The sequence below is a fragment of the Nanorana parkeri genome, unplaced genomic scaffold (assembly GCF_000935625.1).
Source record: "Nanorana parkeri isolate BGI_ZX_2015 unplaced genomic scaffold, ASM93562v1 scaffold182, whole genome shotgun sequence".
Lineage (NCBI taxonomy): Eukaryota > Metazoa > Chordata > Amphibia > Anura > Dicroglossidae > Nanorana > Nanorana parkeri.
The window spans coordinates 816,133-829,551 of NW_017306450.1; the positions used below are offsets into that span (position 1 = coordinate 816,133).

A 13,419-nucleotide genomic window follows, 5' to 3' on the forward strand; every position below is an offset into this window, starting at 1 on the left:
ATTTGTGAGAGCACTCATTTTATTCACCATTTCACATTAAAGCTTTTTGAACTACTACACTATGCCAGTGCGCTTCTGTGCTCTTGTCTTCAAGTGCAGACTGCAACAGCTATAAACTGTAATATAATTGATGGGGTGTTATAGTGCATGAAGTAATGGGTCCCAAAATTTATTTTTTTAAATTACAGCTCCAGGTCCTTTAAAGCTACCATTCACCCGTCCCACTAACTTAACAAAAATACACTAAGAAGGAGGTGGTTCAGAATAGAAAACAAACAGCTTGGCTTACAAAATGAGATAAGTGAAGATACAGCAGGGCATATGAAATAAAGCAGTGCAGAATAGTGACTGGACAGTGTGACATATGGAATGACCCAGTGCAGAATAGTGACTGGACAGTGTGACATATGGAATGAGCCAGTGCAGAATAGGGAATGTACAGCATGGCCTATGGAATGAGCCAGTGTGGGATAGTGAGCTTACAGCATGGCATATGGAATGAGCTAATGCGAAAGAGTGAGCATACAGCATGGCATATGGAGTATACCAGCAGTTATTTTGTTATCTTAAGGGCTCATTCATAGTAGTGTAACTGCAGTAATGCGCATTATTGTGGTGCAATTACCATCCGTTGGCAAGGTGTGTTGGGGTGCCATTCAATCTGATTGTGATGTGCTTGACAGTGCACCACAATTCATGGTAATGAATGTGCGCTGCGTTACAAAAAAAGAAAGTTAAAAAAGTATTGGATTTAAAAAAAAAAAAAAGATATACAGTATATGATGGAGTGATCAACAATAAAATAATTAAGAATTTAACTTTTTTCTATTTTCATGCTTGCAATATGATGGGATCTCCAAAATATTAATGGTCTTATATTTACTACAATTGTAATATTGTTAAAATCAAAATTTACTTTCAGGTAAATGTTACACTAAAAACTCAAAATGTGACCTCATGTAAAAACCACTTTAGAGTCTATTTAAAAGCAATTTATTTTTTTCCAACTGTGGTGCATAAAATCTACGTTGCTCACAAAATATAAGGTAATTTGTCAAGCACTTAATTACTCGATTCATATAATTGTGTTTGGTAGGGAATTTTTGATTGATTCATTTTATTACAGAACTTTTTTTACCATCACATGAACATCTGAGCAAAACCAAGAATGCAATAACTGTCATACAGCGACTTAGTAAGCAAGAAACTTAAAACAGTAATATATATGTATTTGTATCATAGATGAAAGGACAAATTCAGTTCCCGCACCTCGAATTGGAGAAGAACCCAACACTTCAAAGAAAGGTATTAAATACACATTGAATACACATTAGAGTTAGAATAAAGTATACTATCATGCTGCTATTTCCTTCTTCACAAGCTTTTGATTACATAATATAAATACACAGAAAAAAAAGACACAATTCTGCACAATCCAGGAGTTTAAAAAATGAATGTCAATGTATTTCATGCACCCACCAGTCTACACTGGAAATGACAGTATATAACTGATATGACTATAAAGTGACAAAGATGGTTCTTATTTCTGAAGATTCTACATGTATGTTGTAGACCATACACTGATTGTCACCAAAAGATGTGTGTCCTTAAAGTGTATGCATAAGCAAAACAGTTTTTTTTTATTTTATTTGAATAGCGTAGGAAAGTACTAGAACCACCATCAGGTTTTCTCACCCTCTATGTTTGTCCTAATGGCCATTGTCACTAAATCACAAAGTGATGGGAAGTCTAAAGTGAGGGTAAATCTTTCTATGGGAGCACCTGTTTTGGTGACAGCTGTCTAAGAGGGGCAAATGACTAGTGACAAGCATTACCCATGGTCTCCCTGTAGCTGAACTTTTCAACATTACTGACTTGCTGTGCCTTAGTCTGCACTTTGTCTTTTTTGTGTAGGCAGCAATCTTTGTAGAGGCATAGTTTCACTTCCTCATGCCAGAGCCTCCAGCAAGAACAATAGTAAGCAGCTCCTGAAACTAACAGTCAGAGGCAGTAATACCTTAAATCTTACACTATAGACACCTTAGAGTCTTTTAGAACTTTTTATTTAGACTTGAGCTCTTTATCAAATGTATAGCGTAAAAGTGTCTGTGCTTCCTACAACAACCATTTCACGCATCCTATTGCACTCCTGACCGGTAGATCCCAAAATTTGTGGTGGGTGCTACAGTACACAAGTGTATGGTGCCAGGATCAAAAGCAATGTAGAAAAGAGGCACCAGCACTCCAACTGTGATATAAAGTCATCCTTTATTAAAACAAGTCAACCATATCACAAAGCAAATTACATTTCGGGTTCCTTCATTGTCCCTTTTTTTGCCTGATGAAGGGACCCTATGTGGCCCTGAAATGTTGCAGATATAGATTTTGTCAGCCAATCAACTATCTCTACTGCGCTTAGCACTGTACAGAACTGTATAACATTATATCCTCTCCATACCCTCTCCCTACACAGATTTGTCAGCTTTCTCTAACCAGCTCCAACACACACTGACAATATGGCTGCTGGGAGCCAACCTTTTTTACAGTGAGGGGGCTGACCAGTCTATTCTTTCAGATTATTTGCTCTCAGGGACCCATTCAACAATTGACAAATGTTATGCAGTGCAATAAGGGTTCAGGCACAAACATGCCATTTTCTTTTCATAGCAAGTTTGAAATAAACACTTTTCTGTAACAAACACTTGACTCATTTTAATACTGAAAATTAAATGTGTCAAAACTAAACATCCTGTTTGCAACTAATTGCAAGAAGACAGATAGATGGAAAGATTAAAAAAAAATTGTACCTTTGAAATAGCAAAAAATTACTTTTGTAATTTTATTAAACCGGTGATTTGTATTACATAGGATGTAAATAGCTTTAAAGTACCTAAATTCCCTTATCAATGTATGTATCATTTACAATCAAGCTCCTTCATCCGTGAAAACAAGTGATTTAGGGTGACTCAGTTAGTGAATAAGGACAAGGCTATGCATCATCTTTAAAGTAATATTCTCTGTTGTTAACTTGTAAATTACTTTCAAAAGCCACCCCAACTGCCTCATTTATTATTTTACTGCAGAGTGCAGGGGTCCTAAAACTACAAAGGTTCAGTTCAATGCCCTTCAGACCTTAGGGGTATTGTGGCCAGTAGGTTGTAGAAAATGCCCCATCATCAGTGGCAATACACATTTCTCCAGGGTTGGTGAGCTGTGGGGGTGAAACATGTTTGAGTCAATGCAAAGAATAGCCCACATTTAAAAGTTAGTTACTGATTGGTTCCTATAGATTATTTGGATTATGCTATAAAATGTTATTACGGGGGTAATTCAAAAAAACAGTGCAGTGTTTGTGCAAAGGGCAGCAGACCACATCAGCCAATTAGATGAAACCTTATTGATAAGACTTACTGCATAAGTATGAAAAGATTGCAAATGTGTCACAAAACATGTAATGAGCTATGGGAATTTGCATTGCAATACTGCTGAGGTATGACAAAGCTTCATACCCACTGGAGTTCTGCCACTAGAAGCACCAAATGAAAATACCGGTAAGGCAAATATGATTTACAAGTCACTGACTGAGGAAACAGAGTAACATTATCGAACAGTGGTATTACCCAACAGTTAATATACATGAAAGCAATTCCGGTCTTTTTTTGTTAAGTGTAATTGCTAAGAATAGATCTGTTTTTAAAAATTGTCAGACCCTGGATATTTATTCCTAGATAAATCTGAGGTACCATAATTATTGCCAAATATATGTTGGTAGTGCCAATTTAGAAGAGAAAAAGGTTCCTAGCCCACAACCTGTCCTGATTTGATAATAGGTAATACAGTATATTTCATATATTACCTTTTCACGTCACTTGGAATAGCTGTGTGCAGTTAAATGTTAATTGTCTGAATATCATTCATTGCAGTGGTTGCTATACATCTAGTTGGAGACAAAGACAACAGCAACAAAGAAGGTAAGCAGATGTATATGATGTTTCTTAGTGGCAATATTAGTTTACAGATTAAGGGCTGAATATCTTTAAATTAAAATGTCTGGGACTTAAATGCATAATTATATCCATGAAAATGTATGCAGTTGTGATTAATCTCTGGGAATTGGGGCATGTGGAATGCCTGCAATGCATAGTGCTTGGTATAGGTATTGATGTGAAGGGCCTCATATAGGCATAGCAGACCTTATGGAGCAACGGAGTGATGGAGTAAAGCAAAGCTAAAACCCCTGATAGGTTTTTGTTTTTTGTTGCTGTTGGTGTCCTATTAGGGACACTAATTTCTTGTCTTGGAGACACAATAGGAAGTTAAAGGAAAATATTTCCCCTCTATTCTTTTTCCAATTACTTTTGGATTTCTGGACAATGGTCAGCAGGACAATCAGAGAGACTGTAAAAGTCCCCAGCAGAGACACAGATAGTAATAAAAAAAATCCTCACCAAATAAAATAAAAAATATTTTGGCAAGAGATACTCTTTAATAACGTTTTGCTCCTCCAGAGCAGCTGAAATTTGGAAAGGAGTAAATAAAGGTCCAGGCACAGCTTCACTACTGCTTGGCCTCTTTCTATGGTCTGATTGTACAGATTGCTTTTGTAATATTCAAATTAATGTGCTGTCTATTGCAAAGGACTTGGGCTACTTGCTTTTAGCTATGTAATCTTTTGTTAGACTTGTTTATTGTAAAGATCCAAGACTATGTTTAGAAGGCTTTTGTTGCTATGGGAAATGTATTTTCTAGAAATACTTTCACTGAGGTTGATATTTATGGCTTTTTTTAAACATACCCATTTATGTCGAGAATCTCTACTATGTACTGCAAACCAGTTACATATTATATTTTGTGAGTTATTGTTTATTTTGGATTTTGGGCACAAACACAGACACCTGCAGGAAGCTCATGCAATGATTGGGTGGATGGGGGGATTGACAGGTGAAAGTGGATTTGTTAGTGTGCACAACACATACACATTAGTTTCAGCGGGGGGAGCTTGTTATGTGCCTGAATAAGTAAACATACGCTCACGTACATACATACAACTACTAGTTTGAAAATAGTTTCCGCTAGTGAATATTGATACCACACAATGGTCAACCCACACCTCAAAATCAAAGGTTAGACTTTTTCTTTAAACCCTACACCATTATTATTTCATGACACATCAGTGGGTGGTCTTTTTGCACATGCACATATTTCAAAGCATTGTGGTTTTGTTTAGTTTCTCTTTTGTTTCTTTAAACCAAAATGTAATACCAGTGCAAGAGGCTGATGGAAAGAAAGACATCTATGTCCAGCCTAAATTATTTAGCTAACTACATTAGCTTGTTTTTTAGGTCTCGTTTTTAGGGTGTTTTTGGATTTAAATTGCATTAACAGATATCTTCTGTAGGTCAATGTATAGCAATAAAAATGAACAGTGCAGAAAACCATCACAGCTATAAAGAAATTGATCTTTAATTGATCCGGTTGGAGTACACTGAAATTTGGCTACAGTGATTTTGCTAGTTTGCACAATGGTCTTAGGTTGCAGGAAACCAAATAGGAAGTCTTGCTGTTCTTGCTTATACTAAAGTAACACTGATATCAAAAATAGCACTACAAAGCACGGGATATCATATTCTCGCATATTCATACAGTAGAGTTGCCATTTAACATATGCCCTAACAAATTATTGTTGGTCAATGAACAATTTAAAAAAATGCGTAATTTACATGACCACTCAAGTTAAAATAAACATTTCAAATTGAATTTCAGATGGACATAAACACACTAATTAATACAAAATACATTAAAAATCACAACATTTTTTTAAAATGCTACTAGTTTAGGTTCTTGATTTTTTTTATGGATTTCAGCCTCTTGCAAACCCTTGTTCAGTAGAATCCAGGATGGGAGAGGCACTAAGGGTAATCTGGAGTGTTATAGTGCACTTGTGCTAATAGTGAACATTCTAACAAAAGGAGAATGCACAGCGAGCAGAGGGATGACATCATCAGTGTGTGGCTGCTTCTTCATTATCCAGTCACAAGTTGTAGTCAGGGAGGTGACCAAGCTGTATTGCCTAACAGTGGTGGAAAAAGAAAACCAGGTCACCAACTTAGTACCTAATAATGTTTGGCAGGGTTGTGCATATCTCCATAACGAACAGCCAGACACAAATCTTTGGTAGCTAAAATAAATCCAATATGTGGATTTGTAACTCTTTGTTTTAAAAGCAGTAAAATTGTATACTCGCCACCGAAAAGTGCAAAAAGACAAACGTTACATATACAATGTTTATGGAAAAGTAACAACAACTAATGTGCAAATATTCTATTAACTGTAACTATTGCCATCATTAATCATTGGACTACCTTACAGAATATGTCCAAAAAGCTGAATTCTGTCACTTGTGTGCATTGGAGCTTTTTGCATGCAATTCCATCTGCCCTAGAAGGAATGGAACAGAGCTGGCCTTACAGATAGTCATTATTGAACTTTACCTTGAGCTGGAATTGTAGATAAGGGACAAAACACAGAACTGTATGAACAACAAAAGAACAAGATTGTTTCCCTGTATTCTGACAGATGCACTCCATCCTGTGTTCACTGAAACCTTTGAAGAATTTACCTAAGCTTCCATAGCTTTGTGTTTGATATCATTTTTAGATGCAAAAGGACTGCGGTTTTACCACAATGGTGTGTTACATTCAGTACTATAAACCCAAAATTCAGCCTGTAGTTAGAGTTCATGGTGTGCGAGTTGGTATTAATGGAGCAGGAAACAGGGAGTGAAACAGGTGTAAGTGCACTGGGTCCCTGTTCCAAGGCCCCGTCTACTCTTACCCTCTGTGAAAATTCCTTTTAACAAAGTGCATGCCAAGCAGAGAGATGCTAATCAGCAGAGCAGATCTGAACAGGGAACACACCCTTTTGTCATGTGATTTGTTGTCATGTGACCATTTCAAAGTGTTCAATCAACAAATCACATGACAATGGGGGTCGTTCCCTGTTCAGATCTGCTCTTAAGTATCACAGATCACTGTTCCCTGTATCAGAGAGTCAGTGTGGCCCTGCTCTGGAGTATGAGAGGTGTCCGGTGCACTCAAACTTTTCAGGATGACAGGAATAGGACCTGATGTCTCCAAAGTTCAAGGTGGCCTGTAGATGTGCTGGGACCCTGCATGTCCATCTAGAGGGTTTGGGGAGGGCACATTTTTAAAAATTATTTATTAACAAGGTATTTATTGCTTTCACATAATTAAAATATAAGGCATAGCTGAGCCCTTACAAGAAAATTGAAGCTAAGAGGTACTGTTTTTAGAAAAAAAGTTTCCCGACAAAAGTGATTTTAGCTGTATATCTCAACCCACTCAACTTTTTCACAAATATCTGTTGATGTAAGTCATCTAAAAAAACGAACATGTATTCTGAAGAGTATTTATAGATGCCTTCTTTTCTGCTGTGTATAGAAATGTTTAGAACAGGAAGTTAGTTTGGTGTGTGGTGAATACCTCACTTGTTCCCGTTCGATATAGGCAATAAAGAAATAGAAATTTGAAGATTAACAGACTGCAGGCAAATTTAAAAAGATAAAATGTTAGACATACTTTACACATCATGATAAACAACTGATTAACCATAGACTTTTCTCAGTTGAGATTTTAGTTTAATCAATGCATAGAACAGAAGAGATTTTATTTTTGATTATAGTTGGAATCAGATGAAGATCAGGGACACAGGATCCTCAGACTACATGGCTACATGGATGGCTTTGTTGTGGTTAGTATTTTAGACTAGCAGAAGCCAGCTGAGTGATTGGAAAAGAGGGACGGCAGACACTGAGCGGTTGGTAAGGTGAATGATTCTGGCAGCAGCATTCTAATAGATTAAAAGGGGAATAACAAGGGAGAGCAATAACAAAGGAGTAAATAAGTCATTGGTTAAGAGGGGGTGTTTTGTTGGATATGTTATAGAGGTGAAACTGGCAGGATTTGGACAGTGATTGAATGTGGAGCCTAATGGAGAGGTCAGAACCCAGGATTGCACTTAGCACCTTAGACTGAGGGGAGGTACTGATAGTTATGCTATTGATCTTGATGCAAAAGTCAGGGAAGGGTACATGCAGGGGAGGAAATATTGTGAACTCAGTTTTGGAAAGTTTTTTTGAGGGTAGCAGGTGTTATACTATTAGAACTTTCTCCTACCTTTGATACAGTAGAAGTACTGAGTAGTGCCATTGATTTTAGTAGTTAGTAAGTCATTAGAGAGTTTTCATGGTGCGTTGAGGGCAAAAGTCAAACTGTAGGGGGTCGAGAAGGTTTTTATCAGTGGGGTAGCAATTCAGAAAATTGCAGCCCAGGTGTTCTAGAAGTTTAGAGGTAAGCAGGAGCAAGGAGGTCGTTTTTTCACACTGGTGGAGTCCAGCAAGGGCTTTGAAAGTATGTGGGTGACCAGTGCATGTTTTAGAGAGGAGGGGAAGATGAGAGAGAGAGAGACAGACAGAGAGAATGAAGATGTGGGTTAGAGAATGCAGAAAAGAACAAGAAGGTGACCGGAGTAGTTTTTAGTGGACAGGGCCCGGGTTCAAGTGGTTAGGTGGTGTGACATTGCATGGCAATACTACTGTGTTATGTGGCCTCAAAGTGACCCAGGAATCTAAGCCAGAGGGGCTGAGTGGCTCCAGGAAGAAAGTAAGTGTACCAGGAAAGAACTGCCTTTTCAGTCCAACATAAATAGCTTGTCTCCAGCATATAACATATATGGGCTCACCAATCCTCGAGGTGTCCCACACACTCACAGTGTCCTAGTCCTGTAACATTTCTCTCTTGCTGCTCCTGGCCTCAATCCTCAGGGCCACTGTCTGTCACCTCCAGACAACCCCAGTAATGTGCTAACACGCACAATAGGTATCACAAACCCGCAGCACCCTGCTGCACTGGCCTCCACTCTGACTCTGTTCTCCTCACTCACAGGTGGGGCCCTAAACACATCCCAGCACACTCTTTATGAGGGATGTGCACAATCAGGTGCTGGTCACTACTAACCCACGGACCCAGGACTGGAGATTTCCTCCCACCCAGAGCTGGGTCACATAACACAGTGGTATTGCCACGCAATGCCACATTGGGCATCAGAGAGAAGTTTAGCAACTTCCTCTGTAGTAACAGGGTCAGGGTCAAAAGAGAAAAAGATTGCGCAGACATGGCATGTTAAGTGGGGGAGATGTCTGGGAATCTTATCACGAATTGCATCTACTATGTTTTTTAAATGATTAGGTCCTAATCATTCAAATAAGGTGAATGAGTTTGTGGGTGGGGGTGGCGTGGGATGTAATAGAGAGTTAAAGGTGAAAACAAGGACTGGAGTGATGAAATAGGTCTACTGGGCAGCACAGCCACAGTAGTTATAATTTAGGAGGGCATATTTTTACAAGGTGCTGTTTTGACGGGTTTAGTATTGTGCCACGCTCAAAAACAATGCTATTTTGAGACTTTTGGAGTTATCTGATTGCCAGGGCTGTTTCAGTCGGGGCCAAATACAGGACAGGAGAGAGATTATGTCATAGAGGGAAATAGAGAAGGGTTAAAGTGGTGAAAATATGTACGGGTAAGTTTGCTGCTTCGGGGCATAGGGGGTTGAAGACAAGGAGAGGATGTAACTGATAAGGTTGTGATCAGAGAGAGGAAAGGGGGTGTTAGAGAGGTTTCAGGTAGTGCAGAGGAGGGAGAAAATAAGGTTGTTGGCGTTGCTATCATAATTAGTAGGAGTATGTGTCCACTGTGTTAGGACAAAAGTTTAGGTTAGGTTGGATTAGATGAGGTTAGGTAGGATTAGGGGAAATATCTACAGAAGTTAGGAGAAGCAGGAGAGTAAGGGATGTAAGTCGGAAGTGAGAGCTATATGCGTGCACCATTGTCCTGAAGGAAAGAAAGAGAAAGCATATTACAGGGTGGAGAGAGAAGCAATCAGACTCGGAAAGAAAAAACCAGCTGGTAAAAATACAGATTCACTTGCAGTCTGTTATGTGGTGTGCAGTGTCGTTTGTAGATTCCATTTTGTTTCTGCCTTAGTTGAACTGACGTGTTACATTGCCAGTAGCTCATTTATGTGTAAATTATACTTTGGAGGAAAATATAATGGCAGAAGTACCAGTGCCCCCTGGTAAAAATTCCTTCCCTCATGAGATTATCTAAATATATACAGTAGGGGTATGTGGTGAGGGAGATTTTGTCAATTAAGTAACTAGCAACTGATACAAAGACACACGGAAGAAAGTGGACACTTTCACCCATAAGAAAGGTTCAAGCCACAAAGATAGCATCAGCTCTATGATAAAAGCAAGACAACAGGAAGGTAAATCTATAAGAGTTTTACAATTGTACATTAGATGTTATATACCATAAGCAGAGATGAATGCAAACATTTCTTTTTTTTTCACACACACAGCACAGTAGGACAATGGTTAAATGGTTACCTGTGAAGAAGCGGAGAATAGCTGATCAGTGTAACTGCCAGTAGTACACTTAGGTGGAAATTATAATGGCAGAAGTGCCTGCGCTTCTGGACAAAAATATACATTTAAAACACAGTGTACCTGTACATGCATAACATACACATATACTGAACTTGGAAGTATAAGAGGTGCATAAGATGTACATAAGTCACCTGTTACTCTACACGCATGCAGAGGTTTAAGCTAGCTTGGTAAAGTATTAAAATGCTTATTACTATAAGTCACTTATTTACAGTTTTTGAGTATTTTACATTTTTACTGTTTCTGCATGCCTTTAAATGTGGACATACAGTATATCTATTAACTCAGCACATTTTTTTCTTTCATACTTCGTAGACATTTTGGGATTATGTTTGTGTAAGCAAATGACAACTGTAGTAAATATTACCACAAATATTGTTCTGATAAAAATTAGAACAAACTGTACTAGACAATTACATTTACAATATACAATTAAAGCAGAACTTAAGTTTGCTGTGCTCGTCTCCCCTTCAGGGATGCAACGTCTGACAGCTTCCTTGCCATCACTAACATCTTCACCCCTTCTTCTTCCATATTCACTATGTTTGGCCAGTTTGATTCATTTGGCCAATTTGATAGGATGACGGAGCTCTTGTGCATGAGCACAGGGGTAATTAATTTTGGCACCAAGACATGCTAAGAATGTGCACAGAGAAGAAGAGTGTAGATTTAGGAGAGACATTGCTGATTGGCAGAAGAGGAGCCTACTTGTCAGCAATGTTTCTTTGCACGGCTATAGTTCCACTTTAACATTACTGGTTTTGAAGTCTTTATATCCTCTGTATCCTCTGTTTGAAAAAAGATATAATTGGTTTGGAAAGGGGGTGTCTTAAGCAAATTTTCAGGTCATCTGGAGGTGAAAAAAACTGAAAACGATAGTTTTCCCAGATGACAGATACAAAACAGAAGGCTGCCTTGGCACGAAAAAGGTCAAAAAGGAAGAAGTTCTCATCAAAATGTTTTCATAGTTGATAAAACTAGCAGATATAAGTTAATACAGAAAGTGAAAAACAAATCAAACTGACAACTGGAAAGATTTCTAAGTAGGTCGCTGCACCTCATCATGACTCAGATGCAAATATGAATTCTGTGGTCACAGATCACTACTTGGTCACTTATTCCACCCTATTTAATGATTTATTCACTTGGGAATGATGTACAAGTCACAACACTGCAATTGGATTGTTAATCATAGGTCCGTGACAGCGAAGGACTTCGAAATTCAACTTCAGTGCACACTGCAAATGTTGACTATTAATGTATGCCGAGTCATAACTTAAAAGTTAAGCCTGCATAAGTCATATTTCTAATCTCTAAAGTATGTAATTGAGTCATTCACTGGGTTTTTAAAACTGGTAGTTTATTGATAATTCAGTATTATTTAGCAGCATACAGAAGAAGATCCCAACTATCTTCACATCAGTGGGACTTCAGCGATAACTTCTGAAGGCTGGAACCCTAGGCTCAGAGGTCACACTCTAATAGAGATTGTAGCCACAAATGGAACCACTCACTGTTACCCAGTGGATTGTCAATGCCCAGTCCCCAGTGTTAGCACTACTATATTTAGTTGCCGTCTCTCCCTATTATTATTAAATTTTACTATACCAATGAAGGAAGGGACCACTAATCAGGCAGAGCAATCGGGCAATGGGAAGTGGCAGGTTCGCATGTGTCAAAAGGTAGTGGAACTGCTTCCTAAACACCCGAATCATCTTTTTTCTCCCACCCAGATTGCTGTAGTTTAGGTGGGTGTAAAATACCTCTAGTCTCAATCACAGAGAATTTAAAGGTACAAGGTTGCCCATATGTGGCTCAATGCTAGTGGGTAACAGGGCAAGCCAAAGAATCTTCCCTTTTTATGTAAAACTGGGGAACTTTTAGCAAGCATTTGCTACATCCACACATTGTGTAAGCTGGGAATATTGCACTAGGAACTGGTAATGAAGTTAGGGAGTTTTGGATGTCTCACTGCTCTTTGATCTTGTGGTGAGGTATCCATCTGTCTTTGACCAACTTTAGCGAAGGTACAGAAATAAATGCTGAATGCTTTAGTTATAGATGTTCCACATCTGTTTCGAACGACTGATACTTTAAGAACATGAAGGAAAAAAGGTGATTGGTTTCAAATGCCCCTTATATAGCAATGAGTAAAATCAAATGTCCATCTTGCTTGTAGGTTATATTTATATGACAATTATTACCAAAGATTTTATTTTATTTGTGGTGGGGCGCATCTCACCGTGATTGAAGGAAAGAAAGATTGGTGTTAATACATTGTCTTTTTGTCTCCACAGCTCTCCAGTGGCAGCAAAAAAGTTACTTAACATTGCAAAATGAAATTACTTATACAAATGGCAAACTCAGAATTGAAACACCCGGAGTTTATTACATTTACTCTCAAGTCAGTTTTTGTGCTAATTCAACACAATTTCAGAAAGCACCATTTGTACAGTACATCTATCGGAAGCAATCAGATGGACCTGTCAAGCTTTTAATAAAAGGAGCAAGCACAATTATCTCATCGACGGCAAACTGCGCTCTGCAGTCAACCCAACTCGGGGCCATGTTTACTTTTGGAAAAAATGACCTTGTATTTGTCAATGTGACAGATCCAGCCCGCGTCAACTACAGCCCCGAATTTACGTACTTTGGTATGTTTAAGCTGGGAGACACATCCTGATCTCTACACCAAAGCTAACAGTGATGTAAATATATTTTATTATACAAACACGTTCATTATTTGAAAAAAATATGTTACCAGGAATGACTGTGCTGGTACACATAACGAATGGCACTAGGGTCTAATAGCTCCTTGTGCTGTTAATCAATCCACAAAATTTGAATGAGTGAAAAAAAAGCAATGTAAACGTATACAAAATGCATATGTCAAT

General features: G+C 38.3%; 1 protein-coding gene across 1 annotated transcript in view; it reads left to right on the forward strand.

Moving 5' to 3' along the window:
* CD40LG (CD40 ligand) overlaps positions 1 to 13,208 on the forward strand; it is a 29,770-nt gene extending 16,562 nt beyond the window's left edge. The window contains exons 4-6 of the mRNA XM_018555040.1: positions 1,243 to 1,305; positions 3,924 to 3,971; positions 12,823 to 13,208. Coding sequence (XP_018410542.1) covers positions 1,243 to 1,305; positions 3,924 to 3,971; positions 12,823 to 13,208 — 497 coding nt within the window. The remainder of the gene's footprint in view (positions 1 to 1,242; positions 1,306 to 3,923; positions 3,972 to 12,822) is intronic.
* Positions 13,209 to 13,419: the final 211 nt, after the last annotated feature.